The 20,139-nt window shown below is 40.0% G+C and overlaps 1 protein-coding gene and 2 long non-coding RNA genes across 3 annotated transcripts in view; 2 read left to right on the top strand and 1 right to left on the bottom strand.

Moving 5' to 3' along the window:
* LOC147571431 (leucine-rich repeat-containing protein 37A2-like) overlaps positions 1–20,139 on the top strand; it is a 32,870-nt gene that overhangs the window by 7,224 nt on the left and 5,507 nt on the right. Inside the window, exons 3-4 of the mRNA XM_086696367.1 lie at positions 10,722–10,793; positions 11,357–11,432. Coding sequence (XP_086552493.1) covers positions 11,361–11,432 — 72 coding nt within the window. The 5' untranslated portion in view covers positions 10,722–10,793; positions 11,357–11,360. The remainder of the gene's footprint in view (positions 1–10,721; positions 10,794–11,356; positions 11,433–20,139) is intronic.
* Positions 3,700–5,563, bottom strand: LOC147571432 (uncharacterized). Its single transcript, XR_015247375.1, has 2 exons — positions 5,392–5,563; positions 3,700–5,104 (listed from the first exon to the last, which is right to left on the bottom strand). It is a non-coding gene; the product is annotated as an uncharacterized LOC147571432 (long non-coding RNA).
* LOC147571433 (uncharacterized) lies at positions 5,865–8,502 on the top strand. Its single transcript, XR_015247377.1, has 2 exons — positions 5,865–7,617; positions 8,239–8,502. It is a non-coding gene; the product is annotated as an uncharacterized LOC147571433 (long non-coding RNA).

Consider the following 20,139-nt stretch of genomic DNA (forward strand, 5'->3'; position numbering starts at 1 on the left):
GACACTTGGTAGTGTCTAGAGACATTTTTGATTGTCAGACTGTAGATGTGCTGCTGGCATCTAGTGGGTGGAGGCCAGGGCTGCTGTCACACCCTACAGTTCACAGGGCAGCACCCCCCCCCCATAACAAAGATTATCCAACCATAAATCTCAACAGTGCTAAAGTTGTGAAACATTTTTCTAGAGAAATAAACTTACTTCTCTAGAAAAAAATACTTACTTAACACAAGTATTTATTGAGCATTTACTGATTTGTATCTAATGCACCACATGTATAAACATGAAAGTATAAATCTTTCATGCAAATATTTTTTTTAAAAGGCAAGCATCTTTCATAGTGAGATTTCTTTAGTGTATGGAGATTGTATTGTGGTTATGTTTCGTTATCTATAAATTAGAATCACTGCCAAAGGATAAATATTCTGAAAATATCTTGTTTTTCTTCTTCGTTTGTGTCTTGTTTTTTTTTGTTGTTGTTTTGTTTTGTTTTGGTTTTTTTTTTTTTTTTTTTTTTTTTTTTGGTGTGTGTAGAAATCTTGGTTGCAATTTACTCACCAAACTGAACTTTGGAACATTTCAGGCCTGGCATGGAATGCAGTTTTTACACAAGCTGTAAGTGAAACAGAAAATGAATACATGTAAAAAAAAAAACCAAAAAAAACTACATGTAAAAATATCATACAGTGATTGGTTAGGTGTGTGTTAATAAACCCAGTATGAATTCTGGAAAGTAGGTCTTAAAATCCATTTTTTTTTTCAAATGAGGAAACTAAGGTACAAAGAGGCCAAGAGACTTGTCTTAACTCCTAAATGGCACTCTCTGCCCTCCCTCGTACCCAGCTTTGTGTGGGCAGTGAAGGCCCCAAGCAAGTAACACCCAAGTCAGTATTATCATGGGAATTCGTGACAGTGATGCTTCCCCAAGGTGTGCGTGGTCCTTGAAATCCACTTCTGAATTTAACTTTGATTCTGGCTCACGTGCAAGTTTCCTGTGCAAAAGAGAACTGCGAAGAACTAAGTTTAGCACAGAGTTCTCCAGGCAGCAAAAGGTGTGGGTGCTTCCTCAGCCATCAGGAAAGCAGCAAGAACTCCTGAACACCTGCCACAGGGCACTGCTCTCCATGTGCTTTCTTTCCTGACCACTCTTCAGTTAAGAAGTGTGTGACTCCCTTTCAGCAGGGACATTCTGTGATTTCTCTGTCAAAAAGCAAATCATACTGGGCATGTTCAGTGGCCTGAGGGGGATGTTGAGACTCAAGGTTGAAGACCCTCCACTAAAGCAGACGCTGGAAAAGACTGGCTCACTGTCTTGTGGTTCAGAAATCCGATTTCACAGCTTATCTTCCGTTAGATGAAAGTGTTTACGGTGTGTCTGGAGCTGGAGTAAGTTCCTGCGGGTGCCCAAGAGCAGGGGCCTCCTCTCTCATTAATTTGCTGATGCCTAACTTGGGGAAAGAATACTGAGGGTCAGTTTTTTGTTTTGCCAGCATGCCAGAGAACGGGCTCATTGAGTTTCTCCACCAAGAGGTTTTAGTGGTGTCAATATAATGTCTTAAAAGTCACCACCTCTACTAAGCATCTTATAACACCAAGAGTCTCTTCTAAGAATCTGAATTTCATAGTTATGTAGGCAATACAGGACAAAATAGGGTGGAATCCGTTGATAACAATGAATGAATTCATTGAAAAACAATCCGTGCCACGCGCACTCTATGTCGACAATGTACTAAGTACCGGGGGTACAAAGAATATACAGGGACTGTCCCCAAGAATCTTTCATACTGGAAAAAGGAGAAAAAGATGGCCTTTTTCTTGTAATTTACTAAGATATTTGTAAACTGATGGAAACCCCTGTCTTGCCCGACTGAGATCTCTATCAGTTAACCATTTGTTTTCTTTCCTTTCCTTTGTCCTCCAGCAGCCAGAATGACACATATCCCACCTGGGGCGGGGGCATGTGCTAATTTGTATTTTGCCCTCAACTTGCCCCATGCTCCCTCATCAATCTTACATGACAGAGAAAGGTAATTAAAGAACCAGAGCTAGCTGGTATTGAGAATAAATTAATACTCATGCCATGTGTGTTATGCCCAGAATTCGTGATCCCCAAATACCGCCAGGGAGCCGAGTCCGGTGTAAAAGCAAAAGAGCCTTTATTGGAGCTAGCTCGAGCTCAATCCCCTACCTGCACTGTCGAAGCTGTGAGATACCCGGGAGAGAGAGCCAGTTTCAAAAGGACAAAGGTTTTACTGGTGCCTAGTGGCAGTTGGTGAGGTAATGGCTGCGGCCTCAGCTGATTGGCTGGGGAAGGGTCCTGGGGAAGAGTCCTGTTAGGCAGTTGGGGGGGGGTTACTCAAGGGGAGGAGGTGTGGTCAAGGTGAAGGACACAGAACAAGATGGAGTCGGCCGGTGTAGGCCCGCCCTTTCAATGTGGTTTGAATAGAGCTGTACTACTAAAACGAATTCACAGTTAACTTCCAAAACATTATCACAGTACAGTAAGTGTGTATTGGAGGTTGGGCTCCTTGTTTGGGGCCAAACTTTTCTTTTCTTTTTTCTTTTTAACGTTTATTTATTTATTCTGAGAGAAAGAGAGCGTGCGCAGGGGAGATGCCATCCCGTGAATTCAGTCACGTTATTACCTATGTGACTTATTACTGGGGTGTTTATAAGTTGAAACAGTATTTTCTCCAGCATTAAATAAGCTTGTAAACCTTTTGGGCCCCAGCTGAGGTGGATTTATCTTGAACTGACTGGAGCTTAAACTTCAGGTCTCCTCACTTACATAGGCCCCTTCCAAAGTCTTGGGAGGGACCCTCGCAATTCCTGTACGCATAATTTTGCATGTTTTGATGAGGCAGGATTTCCCAAAGTAGATGAGGTTCAGACCCTACAAGGCCTTGATTCACCCCTGGGTTTCAGGTAATTATATCTCAGTAAGTTTTTTGAATGAAGCCTCTTAAGTTATTGATAAACACTGAGTGAACACGTTAGCGGTGTGGTAAAGTCTATTTTGAATCTGAAATCCACCTCAAAGCCATGCCAAGAGTTTATTAATAAGGTACCACTTTTTGAATGGTAGTAATAATCCTGTTTCTTTCAGATGAAATCAGGAATGAAATATATTATGGAAAACCAACAGTGGTTGATAATCCTAAATGTTAAGTATAGTTTTTTTTTTTTTTCCTGACTTTAAAGTGCTTCTCCTTCATTCACCTACACAGGTCCAGACTGGTGGCTTATTTTAAAAAATTCACTTCATTGGTTCTAACAGTACGAGCTCCATGATTTTAGAAGCTGAAGGACTCTACGATGTAGAAAGGCTGTACCTTATCGGGATAGAGCACATTCACATGCTGGCTCGTCTGTGGCGCATCCGTATTGTGCCAAGAACATAAGCTCTAAGGGAGAATAAGGAAAATCTAAGCCTTGCCCCTGTTGAATTATTGTTGAGAATATCATTGAGGTAGGTGTGGCCACCCTCTGAAGGCAAACTCGAGCCCCAGTCACAGACACGCCCTAACGCTCCCCCAGTCAACCGGCATCTGCTTCCTTTTAGACAGCTGTGTGCCCACAAAAGTTGACACACTTCAGGATATTGTCATCGCTTTTTGGTATGTACTGGAAATCCTGGCAGCTTCTTCTCAGATTCAGAAAGGCATAAACGTTAAGGATGAAGATAACAACTCAGGGCTGTCCTTTTGGGGTGATTTAGGGTAACTTTTATTATTTTCCGTGTGTGGTAGTTCAAAAGCTTTGCCATAGTCATACCCAACTATTACTTTTCTTCTCCCAGCTGCATCTGAGTCTTCCCACGTATATACCAAGGCATCTTCTTTCTCTGGGAAGCATGGTAGTTGCTCCTCCGCCCCATATCATTTCTTTAATACCGACCTCTATTAGGTATTTACTGCGCTCCGGCACTATGCTAAGACCTTTCGCTTGTGCTGCAAGTAAGACAATGTGTCTTAAACTCTTAGAATAGAGCCTGGCACGTGGGAAGTGCTCCGGACGTGGCCCCTCACACGGCACTTCATTTTCGTCTTTCCAGCAACTCTTGTGACACAGGTAGTATTATCCTCATTTTGGGGATGAGGAACTTGAAACTCAGAGACATCGGGTGACTTGCCTAGGTTCACACTGTCAATAAGTGACAGAACCACTTCAGAAGCTTCGCGAGTAATACAATTCCGCATTCCCTGGCACTAGGTAGGACCTGAATGACAACTGGCCTTTTGGGCGTCGTCCCTTGGAGTCAGCTTCTCACTGGAATAGGACCTTTCGAGCAGGGAGCTCCTTTTCCCTATGCTTCTGGAGTTCCTGGCCATGCCACCTATGGGCATCCCCAGGCTTCCTGCTCACCGCCTGGTGCAACTATCACATCGTCACTGCTAGGCACCCACTCTGTGCCCAGCCTTATGCTAGGTGCTTTGCACATGCTCTTTCCTTTAATCCTCAAGTTGCCTTATGAGGTAAATGCTGCTAAAAGGACTCGGAGACGTTCGTTACTTAAGTCCCTTCACCAGGAAGTGACAGCCAGAATTCAGACCTAGGTCTGCCTGATTCCAGGGCCCTTGCTTCTTGGGCTGGTCCTCACTGCCAGAAACTCCTCTTCAAGGCTATTCTCAGAACTTTAATTAAAACATAGGCTCACCATTTCAGATTCTTTAGGCTTCGCCCCTCCCCCCGCCCAACCCCTGAGAAAGGATTTACGTGATGCCCTTAGATGTCTTGCATTGAGGAGCTTCCCATGGGGAGTCACGTTCTCATGGCTCATGGACCTATGTAGATGAATAAAGGAAAGGGGTTATTCTATCCCCAGGTACTTCAAACAGACTGGAATAGGGTCTAGATCACTCCACTTATCTCTTCAACTGCTTTCCTCCAACGAGCCAGTTTTCCCTCCATGCCTTGGGATTCCAGCGTAGAGAGTTTGGAGTTTGTCCTATTTGAAATTTATTTTCACTGCCTGCTTTGGACATTTTTTCAGCTAAAGCTGTTAGGATTTCAGTACATTCAGGACAGTGGTGACAAGCTTCAGTCCTCAAGTCTTCTCTGTCTCCTCAGTTAATAGAAAGGAAACGTAGCCCATCTGTCTGGACCTCTGTAGAAGAATTTGGAGAAAAAAAAAATAACACGTAAGAAATGTTCCCTTATTTTGTGAGCTACCTTTAGTCTGTCCCGTTGCTCTGCAACAGAAAGCTTTTGCAAAAATACTTGAGTTTTCCTCTTCAAATAAGATACAGTTTTTTAAAAAACAAAAGAATATCTAGAACAGTATTTCTTCAACTTTGATTATGAGACAGTCTTTGAGGATAACTGTTGTTATGTTTGACTCCCATAAAGATAAGCCCACGAATATCCAAAAGCCAATAGACTGAGTCAGCACACCTTTTATCTGTAAGATGAGGGAATTGAACGGAAATGGAGATGATCTCTAGTGCAATGTCCACCGTTCGTTCGTATCGCAGTCTGTGGAAAAACAATTGCTGTCGGTCCAGCAGAGGTAACCTGTCGGGTCAGTTCTCATTCTCCCCTTGGCTCAGGCACAATAGCTCCATGAAGAAAAGGCAGCACTAAAGACAGGAGGAAATAGGATAATTTGGAGTGGCCTGTATTTTGTTTTCACTACAGATAAACACGGGGCATTCATCTCAGCAGGAGGGCTGCCTGGGTAAGAGGAAGCACTGAGCCGATGGGTATAAGGCCATGGGTGAGCTACCAGGAAAGAGGGGGGGACAGTGGGGGTAGAGCACTGAGATAGTTGGGGGGAAGGATAACGAACTACTAAATTGTTTTGGCTGCATAACTCTTCATAGTCTTTCTTAATAGGGAGCCGGGGGTGGGCGCGGGGTGGAGGGGGGAGGGGAGCAGTGGGCAGGGGAAGACACACACGTGGAAGAGCTTACTTGCACAGAGCCCACCAGTAAGCTTGTAGGTATGAATGCCATTGTTATTGTTTCAAAGCCAAAGGACATTCAGAGCCTCAAGGTTGAGGAACTGTGTTTAACCAGACATGTGACACTCACGTTCTTTCTCTTCATAACATTGTCTGACTGGATATTAACTAGTGTTACACAAACCCGACATGTTAATGGGCCTGAAAAAACGTAGAAGAATGGGCTGGAATAGGAAGAATAGGGGAGTTTCCAAGGCAGGAACAAAAACGCATGGCTCCCAGCCGCACCGCTAACTCCCTCTGACCTCCGTTGTGGAAGAGTTTGAATCTTCGCTCCCCTTTTCTCCACCTACTAACATGTTTATCTTCTGGCAACTGGTTCTCTATTTATCACAACGTGGTTCTTTTTTTTTTTTTTTTTTTCAAATTGAGATATAGAATATGCATAATAGAATATGCAACGTTATAAAGTATATAGTGCAATGGTATACTTTGATAGACAGTAATCACTGCTAATTCCAGAACATTGTCATCACCCCCCTCAAAAGAAATACCATACCCATCAGCCTTTACTCCCCATTCTCCCCTCCCCCCAGGCCCCTGGCAACAACTAATTTACCTTCTGCCCCTATGGATTTGCCTATTCTGGACATTTCATCGAAATGTGTGTCTAGTTTCTTTCACATAGCTTGTTGGCTTCAAGATTTATCCGGTTGTAGCATGTTTCAGTACTTCATTCTTTTTTTTAATGTTTATTTATTTTTGAAAGAGAGCGCCCACACAAGCGGGGAAGGGGCAGAGGGAGAGGGGGACAGAGGATCCAAAACCACAGAGCCTGATGTAGAGCTCGAACTCATGAACTGTGAGATGACGACCTGAGCCAAAGTCAGATGCTTAACCGACTGAGCCACCCAGGTGCTCCAATCACATTTTGTTCATCCATTCATGAGTTATTGGACATTTGGATTATTTTGACTTTTTGGCTCTTATGAATAATGCTGCTATGAGTATTCATGTGCAAGTTTTTGTGTGGTCATATGTTTTTAATTCTCTTGGGTACGTACCTAAGAGTGGAATTGCTGGGTCATGTAGTAACTCTATATTTAACCCTTTTGAGGAACTGCCAAACTGTTTTCCACAGTGACTGCACCATCTTACATTCCCACCAATGTATGAAGATTCTGGTTTCCCCAAATCTTGCTACCACTTATCATTGTCTCTCTGTTCGATCATAGCCATCTTAGTGAGTGTAGAGTAGTATCTCATTGTAGCTTTGATTTCTATTTCCCTAATGACCTAAGACATTGAGCATCTTTTCATGTGCTTATTGGCCATTCATGTATTTTCTTTGGCGAAATGTCTCTTCAAATCCTTTACCCATTTAAACATTAGATTATTTGTCTTTTTCCTGAGTTTTAAGAGTTCTTTATATATTCTGGATATTCTGGATACTAGACTTGTATCAGACATATGATAGTTTTGGGTTGTTTTTTTATTTTTAAATAAAGTCCAGCTTACCTATTTTTCCTTTGGTTTGTTGTGCTTTTTGTGTCATGTCTAAGAAACTGTTGCCTAAATCCAAGGTCATAAAGATTTCTCTCCTGAGAGTTTTATAGCTTGAGCTCTTCCATTTAGGTCTTTGACTCATTTTGAGTTAATATTTATATATGGTGTGAAGTGTAGGAATCCAACTCCATTATTTTGTATGGGGATATACGGTTGTCCCAGCATCATTTGAAAACACTAGTCTTCCCACATTGAATGGTGTTGGCACCCTTGTTGAAAATCAGTGGGCCATAAATGTGAGGATTTATTCCTGGACTGTCAGTTCTGTTCCATCAGCTTACATGTCTGTTCTTATGCCAGTACCACACCGTGATTACTGTAGTTTTGAAGTAGGTTTTGAAACCAGGGCGTGTGAGTCTCCCCATTTGGTTGTTCTTTGTCAAAATCGTTTTGGAGCCCCTGGGTAGCTCAGTTGGTTAAGTGGCCGGCTCTTGATTTCAGCTCAGGTCATGACCTCACGGTTTGTGAGATGGAACCCCGTGTTGCCATCTGCACTGACAGCATGGAGCCTGCTTGGGATGCTCCCTCTCTTTCTCCCTCTGCCCCTCCCCTGCTCACACTTTTCCCCACTCACACTCGCTCATGTTTGCTCTTCTGCACGGGTGTGTATGCTCGCTGTCTCTCAAAATGAATAGATAAACTTTTTTTTTTTTTAAAGATCATTTTGGGCTATTCTCGGTCCCTTGAATTGACATACAGATTTTAGAATTAGCTTGCCAATATTTGGAAAGAAGTCAGTTGGGGTTTTGATAGGGATTATACTGAAACCACAGTTCAATCTGGGGTATAGTGCCATTTTAACAATATTTTCCTCTGATCCGTGAACATGGCATATCTTTACATTTATTTCAATCTTCTTTAATTTCTTTCAACAACGTTTTGTGGTTTTTAGTGTGATTCTTGCACTTCTTTGGTTAAATGTTTTCCTAAGTATTTTATTCTTTTGAGTACTGTTATACATGGAATTGTTTTCTTAATTTCATTTTTGGAATAGTCATTGCTGATGTATAGAAATAAAGCTAATTTTTACATATCGATCTTGTGTCCTGTAACCTTGCTGAACTCATTTATTAGTGCTAAGGTTTTTTTTCTACATTCCCAGGAATATGTCTTGTGGTCTTCTAGTTACCCAGGAAGATGTTGGAGCATTTCAAAGTCCCTATGGACATCTCATTTCTCAGCTTTTCCCTTTTAGGCTTTTTGTTTAGGCTATTTTTTGTCTTGTGATCAATTGCCTCACATAGCTGCCAGATTAAAACATTTATCTATAATTGTTTTCAAAAAAATGCCCCTTGGGAAGAGGCTATTTTAGCACTGTGCAGTTCTCAGTGAGGTCAAGGGCAAGGCTTTCAAGTGAAGTTTTTTAGGGACCCCACTAGACAGGTAAAACAATGACAGTTTGTTCTTTGGGAATGAGGCTTTAAGGAACTTCAGCTCCATTTTGTTCCCCTGGGATGCGGGCAATTTTTAAGGCTATCATCAGGATGGAGAGCAGAGGTTGAGGACAAGTTAAAACAACAGAGCTCACTGTTCTTATAGAAATTAGTAATTTTTTCTTTAATACATGCTCTCCGGGTTGCTGCAAGCCCATTGGTTAAAATTTCCAAAGTTCTGAGAAAGTTGATTTTGACCATTTTTGCTAGTTGTTGTTGTTGTTGTTGTTGTTGCTTTTACGGAAGGATGAATTTTCAGACGTCCTTCCTTTCTCATTTTCACTGATTCACCTGTAACAGGGCTTTAAAATCTCTAAAGTCTCAGGGCACCTGGGTGGCTCAGTTAACTGCCTGACTCTTGATTTCGGCTCAGGTCATGATCTTGCGGTCATGGGATCAAGCCCCATGTCAGGCTCTGCACTGGGCATGGAGCCTGCTTGGGATTCTCTCTCTCTCTCTTCCTCTGCCTCTCCTGCACTCATACTCTTGTACTCTCTCTCTCAAAAAATAGAATAAAAAAATAAGAAATGAAATCTCTAAAGTCTCAATGATCACAGGCTAATTAAATACTTAATCATGGGAGATGATTAGAGGAAAGGAATAAAAGTAGAAAATGTAATTCTTAGAGAAGCTCTCCCAGATGGAGAGATGAAGTTCAGCAAAGTGTTTCTATATTTAATGCTCTCAAAGTTAAGTTTAAGGTAACGGCTATTTTAAACCCCCTTTTTTTCATACAATTTAAATACAGGCTTTGGAGTCAGAACTGAGTTCAGATTCCATCTCTGCTTCTTGACTGGCTTGACAAACTGGGACAAATTATACAACCTCTCTGTACTTCAGTTTCCTCACTTGTAAAATGGGGTAATGATGTGTCTATCACATAAGGTTATTGTGAGGTTTAAATGTGAAATGCTGATCACAGATGCCCCATAGCTCAATAGTATCGGTTGTGATGATTATCCTTATAATTTTGCAAAAGTACAGTGATGATTCTTGAGCAGAGTCAACCTAAAGGCAGATTTTCTTTTCTTTCTTCCTGTTTCCTTCACTTTATTTTTGCTGTAAAGAACTGAGAAGAAAATCTACTCAGCATTTTGGAATAAAAACTTGTGTCAAGCAGTGACAAAATGTTATTTATTCAACAAGCCTTCACTAAGTAACTAGTAAATAACAAGCACTCTGTCAGGCACAGGGACAAAAATGACAATAGAGTATGGTCCCTGCCCTCAGGGAGCTGGCAGTCCAGCAGATGGATAAGGAAACGGGATCATATGCCACCTAACAAAGGCTGTCATAGGAGAATGAATACAAATGGTGGGGGTATAGCTTTCACCATTTCCTCTTAGATTAATCCCTTTGTCTTTAGCCCCCAAACTGAGGAATTGGTCCTATTTTTGTCTTTAACCGGGTGTTTTAAACTGTGGAATTTTTTACATTTCTAGAGATAAAGGAAAAGCACCTAGAATTATAGAGGACACTAGAAACAGTATTTCCTACAGAGCCTGGGCTTCCTACCAGCATAGTCACTTCTAGGGTTTTCAGCCCAAAAAGTTCTTTGGCATATCTTTGCTTTGCTGTCCACGTAAAAAAAAAAAAAAAAAAAAAAAAAATTTTTTTTCTCTTTCTGTTCTCCACTTTATCGTCCAGAGAGCTGGGTAGTTCCCAAAGGAAGAGTGCTTTACAGATTCTAAGGGTGATTTATAGGCAAAGGCAGAAAATGATTAGTTTTAACCTTCCAGTTCCATACCCCCAAAATGAACATAAACTTTCATGGTAGTCATTACTGGAAATGCAGATCATTTTAATTCCATTGCATTTTTCAGAATTATCAGCCGTAACCCTCTGTCAGCTGTTGAAGATTCCTATCTTTTTAAGTTGCCAGCATTAAAATATTTGTAAGTATTGCAACAATCTCATGGCTCATGAGATGATTTCTGATCTTTTTTGTTGTCATCAAAAGATTAAGTATTTTGCGTTTTGGTTAAAAAGTCCTAATTTAAGTTTTAACTGGGTTATTGAAATAAGCATTATTAGCAAAGAAAAAACGTATATGGGCAAGATAGCCTGCAGAGGAAGGCGTAGTAGTGAAGAACACATAAGAGACATGGGACTTGCAGATGTAGGTAGAAATACCATTTATCTCAAAGTGGAAAGTGGAGTAAGGTGTATATTAAAAGAAAAAAAGACTAATCAAGAGAGGTGGATGCAATTGAGAATGAAAATGAGGATAAGAGTAAAAAGGATTGTACTGTTGAGCACCAAGGTGATTAATTTGATGATGCACATAAAATGTCTTCATTGGGAGTTTTCTGAAATTATTGTCCATAGCAAGAAAACTCTTGAGCTGACTTGACAAAGAAGCCAGAATTGAAGTAACCACATGTTGTTAAGTATCTTTTTAGGTACAGAATTTTTATCCTTGGGTTCAAATCACGCATGTTTGGGCTTTCTCCTTCAGAGACATGGGATCAACACAGGTGTCACTTACAACAGTTGAGAGCATCCTCATGATGACCCTTGAATTTGGAAACACTGTAAGTTGATTTTTCTTATGTGTATTTTCACTTAGTTGTTGATTTAGATTTGTTTTATTGTCTTCCTAAGTCAGATTTATTGAGGTATAAAATTTACTCTTTTTAAGCGTACAGTTTGATGAGTTTTGACAAACGTGTACTTATGTAAGCACCACCACATTTGAGACGTAGACCATTCTGTCACCCCAAAAGGCCCCTATGTGCCTTTGCAGCCAATCCCCTTTTGTCACCACCAGCCCTGGCAACCACCAACCTAATTTTTGTCCCTATAGTTTTGCCTTCTCCACAGTGTCTTATAAATGAAATCATACAAGGGGCACCTGGGTGGCTCGGGCAGTTAAGCGTCCGACTTCAGCTCAGGTCATGATCTCGCGGTTCGTGAGTTCAAGCCCTGCATCGGACTCTGTCCTGACAGCTCAGAGCCTGGAGCCTGCTTCGGATTCTGTGTCTCCCTGTCTCTCTACCCCTTCCCCATTTGCCCTCCATCTCTCTCTCTCTCTCTCAAAAATAAATGAACATTAAAAAAAATAAATAAATGAAATCATACAGTATGCAGTCTTCTGTGATTGGTTCCTTTCAGCATAATCCTTTTGAGATTCATCCATGTGTTTTTTTAACTTTTTTAACGTTTATTTATTTTTGAGAAACAGAGAGCATAAGCAGGAGAGGGGGAGAGAGAGAGAGAGAGAGAGAGAGAGAGAGAGAGAGAGAGACAGACACACACAGAACCCGAAGCAGGCTCCAGGCTCTGTCAGCGCAGAGCCCAATACAGGGCATGAACCTGCGGAACATGAGATCATGGCCTGAGCCAAAGTCGGTCACTTATCTGACTGAGCCACCCAGGCACCCCAGAGACTCATCCATGTGTTTGCACATGTCAGTAGTTCATTTCCTTTTTATTGCCGAGTAGTATTGCAGTTGTGAGGATATACCAGTTTGTTTATGCGTTCATCAGTTAATGGGCATTTGAGTTGTTTCTAGCTTTTTGGCCTTTATGAATAAAGTTGCTTAAAACACTTACATGCAGGTCTTCGTATGAGCATATGTTTTCATTGGGGGAGGGGGGGAGGGGGTAAAATACCTAATGGCAGGATTGCTACATCATATGCTAAGTGTATATTTAACTGTTTAAGAAACTGCTTACCTGTTTTCTAAAGTGGATGTACCATTTTGCATTCCAGCCTGCAGTATATGAGATCTTCTATCTATCCTTTCTTCTAATGTCTTGATCTATTTTTCATAAGGTGAATGTTGGCCTTAAAATTGAGTTGGGAAGTAGTCCCCTCTCTTCAATTCTCTAGTACAGTTTGTGCAGAATTGGCATTATGTTTTCCTTAAATGTTTGCTAGAATTCACCAGTGAAGCCATGTGGGCTTGAAGCTTTCTTTGTGAGAAAGTGTTAAACTACAGATTTTATTTTTGTAATAGTGCTACTTAAATTACATACTTATTTTTTGGAGTAGTTCATGTCTTTCAGGGAATCTATTTCATCTTGAAGTTATTGACATAAAGTATTTTATAATGTTCCCTTATTATCCTTTTAGTATCTGTAGAATTGTAGTGATGTCATTCCTCTCATTTTTGATATTGATAATTTGTGTCTTCTCTTGTCTTTTCTTGATAAATCTGGCCAGAAGTTTATCAGTTTTACTTATCTTCTCTAAAAAGTGCCTTTTCATTACACTGACTTCTCTATTTTTGTTTTCCTTTTTAAAAATTTCTGCTTTGATCTTCATCATTCCATTTTCTCTCCTTACTCAGTGATGAATTTCCTTTTCTTTTTCTAGTTTCTTCAAAGTGGACACTGGGGGGGGGGGGGGGGGCGCCTGGGTGGCGCAGTCGGTTAAGCGTCCGACTTCAGCCAGGTCACGATCTCGCGGTCCGTGAGTTTGAGCCCCGCGTCGGGCTCTGCGCTGATGGCTCGGAGCCTGGAGCCTGTTTCCGATTCTGTGTCTCCCTCTCTCTCTGCCCCTCCCCCGTTCATGCTCTGTCTCTCTCTGTCCCAAAAATAATAAATAAACGTTAAAAAAAAAAAAAAAAACTTAAAAAAAAAAAGTGGACACTGGGGAAGATGAATACTATATGAGCAACATCCCACATGTTGACATGTGTTTTCAGTTTCAGTCGGTACAAAATCGTTTTTAATATCCATTTTGACTTATTTGACCAATAGGGTTCCTTAGGAGTGTGTTGGTTAGTTTCTAAATATTTGGAGATTTTACAGATCTGTTAATTTGTTATTTAATTCCATTGTGGTCACAGAACAATATGTTGGATGACTGAAATCCTTTTAAATTTATTGAGGCTTGTTTTATAGCCAATGAATTCTGGTAATAGATGAGAATATGGTCTATTTTGATAAATATTATGTGCCCACTTGAAAAAAAATATGTAGTCTGCTGATTTGGTGTGGAGTATTCTATAAATGTCAACTAGGTCAAGTAGGTTGGTAGTATTTTTCAAGTCTGATGTATCATTACTCATTTTCTATATATTTTTTCTGTCAATTATTGAGAGAGGGATATTGAAATCTCCAACTATAATTGTGTACTTTTGTGTCTCTCTTTCCTATTCTCCTTAATATATTTGGAAGTTCTATTATCAGATACATAAATTTTTAAGTTATGTCTTTTCTATTAGTTGACATTTCTATCACAATGGAATAACCTCATTTATCCCTGGTAATATCTTCGCTTTGAAATTGACTTTGTCCTATAGTAAATATAGCCACTCAAGGTTTCGTTTGATTAGTGTTAGCAAAGCATAATTTCTTCCATATTTTTAACCTACTTATATCTTTGTATTGAAGATGAATCTTATAGACAGCATATAGTTGGCTTTTGCTTTTTTATCCAGTATGACAACTCTATCTTTTAATTAGGTGATTGCACCATTTATAGTTAATGTAATTATTTATAGGATTACATTTAAAGCTACTGTCTACTCTTTCTATGTATCCCATCTGTTCTTTGTTTCTTTTCTTTTTCTTTTTCTTCCTGCTCTTGGGTTGATTTAGTACGTTTTATTATTTTTTGGTGGGGGGATAAATAGTTACAACTCAGGTTTTGTTATTTTAGTAGCTGTTTAATGGTTTGTAGTGTTCATGTTTAACTTATCACAGTCTATCTTCAAATGATATGATATGATTTCATGAATAGTATAAGAACCTTACAATAAATAGTGTACTTCCATTGTTCCCCTCCTGACCTTTGTGCTATTGTTTTCATACGTTTTACTTTTAGCACACCATATTATTTTTTTTGTTTAAATAGTCAATTATCTTTTTTTATTTTTTATTTTTGAGAGAGACAGAGTGCAAGTGGGGGAGGGGCAGAGAGAGAGGGAGACACAGAATCTGAAGCAGGCTCCAGGCTCTGAGCTGTAGACACAGAGCCTGATGTGGGGCCTGAAATCACAGACTATGAGATCATGACCTGAGCTGAAGTCAGATGCTTAACTGACTGAGCCACCTGGGTGCCCCTCAATTATCTCTTTTATTGAAGTATATATAGATCATGTAATATTAAATTAGTTTCAGGTGTACAACACAGTGATCTTTTATATACATTATGAAATGCTCACCACAATAAGTATATTACAGTATTATTGACGATATTCCCTATGCTGTACTTTTCATCTGGTGACTTATTTATTTTATAACTGCAAGTTTGTACCTCTTAACCCTTTTCACTCATTTTGTCCATATCCCTAGTTTGTTCTCCATATTTACAAGTGTTTTCTCTTTTTTGTTGTTGTTTATTCATTCATTTGGTTTTTTGTTTATTTTTTGTTTATTTTTTACCTTGTTTTATATTTTATTTTTTATTTATTTATTTTTTTAATATATGAAATTTATTGTCAAATTGGTTTCCATACAACACCCAGTGCTCATCCCAAAAGGTGCCCTCCTCAATACCCATCACCCACCCTCCCCTCCCTCCCACCCCCCATCAACCCTCAGTTTGTTCTCAGTTTTTAACAGTCTCTTATGCTTTGGCTCTCTCCCACTCTAACCTCTTTTTTTTTTTTTTTCCTTCCCCTCCCCCATGGGTTTCTGTTAAGTTTCTCAGGATCCACATAAGAGTGAAATCATATGGTATCTGTCTTTCTCTGTATGGCTTATTTCACTTAGCATCACACTCTCCAGTTCCATCCACGTTGCTACAAAAGGCCATATTTCATTTTTTCTCATTGCCACGTAGTATTCCATTGTGTATATAAACCACAATTTCTTTATCCATTCATCAGTTGATGGACATTTAGGCTCTTTCCATCATTTGGCTATTGTTGAGAGTGCTGCTATAAACATTGGGGTACAAGTGCCCCTATGCATCAGTACTCCTGTGTCCCTTGGATAAATTCCTAGCAGTGCTATTGCTGGGTCATAGGGTAGGTCTATTTTTAATTTTCTGAGGAACCTCCACACTGCTTTCCAGAGCGGCTGCACCAATTTGCATTCCCACCAACAGTGCAAGAGGGTTCCCGTTTCTCCACATCCTCTCCAGCATCTACAGTCTCCCGATTTGTTCATTTTGGCCACTCTGACTGGCGTGAGGTGATATCTGAGTGTGGTTTTGATTTGTATTTCCCTGATAAGGAGCGACGTTGAACATCTTTTCATGTGCCTGTTGGCCATCCGGATGTCTTCTTTAGAGAAGTGTCTATTCATGTTTTCTGCCCATTTCTTCACTGGGTTATTTGCTTTTCGGGTGTGGAGTTTGGTGAGCTCTTTATAGATTTTGGATACTAGCCCTTTGTCCGATATGTCATTTGCAAATATCTTTTCCCATTCCGTTGGTTGCCTTTTAGTTTTGTTGGTTGTTTCCTTTGCTGTGCAGAAGCGTTTTATCTTCATAAGGTCCCAGTAATTCACTTTTGCTTTTAATTCCCTTGCCTTTGGGGATGTGTCGAGTAAGAGATTGCTACGGCTGAGGTCAGAGAGGTCTTTTCCTGCTTTCTCCTCTAAGGTTTTGATGGTTTCCTGTCTCCCATTCAGGTCCTTTATCCATTTTAAGTTTATTTTTGTGAATGGTGTGAGAAAGTGGTCTAGTTTCATTCTTCTGCATGTTGCTGTCCAGTTCTCCCAGCACCATTTGTTAAAGAGACTGTCTTTTTTCCATTGGATGTTCTTTCCTGCTTTGTCAAAGATGAGTTGGCCATACGTTTGTGGGTCTAGTTCTGGGGTTTCTATTCTATTCCATTGGTCTATGTGTCTGTTTTTGTGCCAATACCATGCTGTCTTGATGATGACAGCTTTGTAGTAGAGGCTAAAGTCTGGGATTGTGGTGCCTCCTGCTTTGGTCTTCTTCTTCAAAATTACTTTGGCTATTCGGGGCCTTTTGTGGTTCCATATGAATTTTAGGATTGCTTGTTCTAGTTTCGAGAAGAATGCAATTTTGATTGGGATTGCATTGAATGTGTAGATAGCTTTGGGTAGTATGGACATTTTGACAATATTTATTCTTCCAATCCATGAGCAGGGAATGTCTTTCCATTTCTTTAAATCTTCAATTACCTTCATAAGTTTCCTATAGTTTTCAGCATGCAGATCTTTTACATCTTTGGTTAGATTTATTCCTAGGTATTTTATGCTTCTTGCTGCAATTGTGAATGGGATCAGTTTCTTTATTTGTCTCTCTGTTGCTTCATTGTTAGTGTATAAGAATGCAACTGATTTCTGTACATTGATTTTGTATCCTGCAACTTTGCTGAATTCATGTATCAGTTCTAGCAGACTTTGGTGGAGTCTATCGGATTTTCCATGTATAATATCATGTCATCTGCAAAAAGCGAAAGCTTGACTTCATCTTTGCCAATTTTGATGCCTTTGATTTCCTTTTGTTGTCTGATTGCTGATGCTAGAACTTCCAGCACTATGTTAAACAACAGCGGTGAGAGTGGGCATCCCTGTCGTGTTCCTGATCTCAGGGAAAAAGCTCTAGTTTTTCCCCGTTGAGGATGATGTTAGCTGTGGGCTTTTCATAAATGGCTTTTATGATCTTTAAGTATGTTCCTTCCATCCCGACTGTCTCAAGGGTTTTTATTAAAAAAGGGTGCTGGATTTTGTCAAAGGCCTTTTCTGCATCGATTGACAGGATCATATGGTTCTTCTCTTTTTTTTTTTTTGTTAATGTGATGTATCACGTTGATTGATTTGCGAGTGTTGAACCAGCCCTGCACCCCAGGAATGAATCCCACTTGGTCATGGTGAATAATTCTTTTTATATGCCGTTGAATTCGATTTGCCAGTATCTTATTGAGAATTTTTGCATCCATATTCATCAGGGATATTGGCCTGTAGTTCTCTTTTTTTACTGGGTCTCTGTCTGGTTTAGGAATCAAAGTAATACTGGCTTCATAGAATGAGTCTGGAAGTTTTCCTTCCCCTTCTATTTTTTGGAATAGCTTGAGAAGGATAGGTATTATCTCTGCTTTAAACGTCTGGTAGAACTCCCCTGGGAAGCCATCTGGTCCTGGACTCTTATTTGTTGGGAGATTTTTGATAACCGATTCAATTTCTTTGCTGGTTATGGGTCTGTTCAAGCTTTCTATTTCCTCCTGATTGAGTTTTGGAAGAGTGTGGGTGTTTAGGAATTTGTCCATTTCTTCCAGGTTGCCCAATTTCTTGGCATATAATTTTTCATAGTATTCCCTGATAATTGTTTGTATCTCTGAGGGATTGGTTGTAATAATTCCATTTTCATTCATGATTTTATCTATTTGGGTCATCTCCCTTTTCTTTTTGAGAAGCCTGGCTAGAGGTTTGTCAATTTTGTTTATTTTTTCAAAAAACCAACTCTTGGTTTCGTTGATCTGCTCTACAGTTTTTTTAGACTCTCTATTGTTTATTTCTGCTCTGATCTTTATTATTTCTCTTCTTCTGCTGGGTTTAGGCTGCCTTCGCTGTTCTGCTTCTATTTCCTTTAGGTGTGCTGTTAGATTATGTATTTGGGATTTTTCTTGTTTCTTGAGATCGGCCTGGATTGCAATGTATTTTCCTCTCAGGACTGCCTTCGCTGCGTCCCAAAGCGTTTGGATTGTTGTATTTTCATTTTCGCTTGTTTCCATATATTTTTTACTTTCTTCTCTAATTGCCTGGCTGACCCACACATTCTTTAGTAGGGTGTTCTTTAACCTCCATGCTTTTGGAGGTTTTCCAGACTTTTTCCTGTGGTTGATTTCAAGCTTCATAGCATTGTGGTCTGAAAGTATGCATGGTATAATTTCAATTCTTGTAAACTTATGAAGGGCTGTTTTGTGACCCAGTATATGATCTATCTTGGAGAATGTTGCATGTGCACTCGAGAAGAAAGTATATTCTGTTGCTTTGGGATGCAGAGTTCTAAATATATCTGTCAAGTCCATCTGATCCAATGTCTCATTCAGGGCCCTTGTTTCTTTATTGACCATGTGTCTAGATGATCTATCCATTTCTGTAAGTGGAGTGTTAAAGTTCCCTGCAATTACCACATTCTTATCAATAAGGTTGCTTATGTTTATGAGTAATTGTTTTATATATTTGGGGGCTCCGGTATTCGGCGCATAGACATTTATAATTGTTAGCTCTTCCTGATGGATAGACCCTGTAATTATTATATAATGCCCTTCTTCATCTCTTGTTACAGCCTTTAATTTAAAGTCTAGTTTGTCTGATACAAGTATGGCTACTCCAGCTTTCTTTTGGCTTCCAGTAGCATGATAAATAGTTCTCCATCCCCTCACTCTCAATCTAAAGGTGTCCTCAGGTCTAAAATGAGTCTCTTGTAGACAGCAAATAGATGGGTCTTGTTTTTTTATCCATTCTGATACCCTATGTCTTTTGGTTGGCGCATTTAATCCATTTACATTCAGTGTTATTATAGAAAGATACGGGTTTAGAGTCATTGTGATGTCTGTATGTTTTATGCTTGTAGCGATGTCTCTGGTACTTTGTCTCACAGGGTCCCCCTTAGGATCTCTTGTAGGGCTGGTTTAGTGGTGACAAATTCCTTCAGTTTTTGTTTGTTTGGGAAGACCTTTATCTCTCCTTCTATTCTAAATGACAGACTTGCTGGATAAAGGATTCTCGGCTGCATACTTTTTCTGTTTAGCACACTGAAGATCTCGTGCCAATTCTTTCTGGCCTGCCAAGTTTCAAAAGAGAGATCAGTCACGAGTCTTATAGGTCTCCCTTTATATGTGAGGGCACGTTTATCCCTTGCTGCTTTCAGAATTTTCTCTTTATCCTTGTATTTTGCCAGTTTCACTATGATATGTCGTGCAGAAGATCGATTCAAGTTACGTCTGAAGGGAGTTCTCTGTGCCTCTTGGATTTCAATGCCTTTTTCCTTCCCCAGTTCAGGGAAGTTCTCAGTTATAATTTCTTCAAGTACCCCTTCAGCACCTTTCCCTCTCTCTTCCTCCTCTGGGATACCAATTATGCGTATATTATTTCTTTTTAGTGTATCGCTCAGTTCTCTAATTTTCCCCTCATACTCCTGGATTTTTTTATCTCTCTTTCTCTCAGCTTCCTCTTTTTCCATAACTTTATCCTCTAGTTCACCTATTCTCTCCTCTGCCTCTTCAATCCGAGCTGTCGTCGTTTCCATTTTGTTTTGCATTTCGTTTAAAGCGCTTTTCAGCTCCTCGTGACTGTTCCTTAGTCCCTTGATCTCTGTAGCAAGAGATTCTCTGCTGTCCTCCATACTGTTTGCAAGCCCAGCGATTA

Source organism: Puma concolor, unplaced genomic scaffold (assembly GCF_028749965.1).
Source record: "Puma concolor isolate L17-30 unplaced genomic scaffold, mPumCon1.1.hap2 unalloc_scaffold_27, whole genome shotgun sequence".
In the NCBI taxonomy this organism is placed as follows: domain Eukaryota; kingdom Metazoa; phylum Chordata; class Mammalia; order Carnivora; family Felidae; genus Puma; species Puma concolor.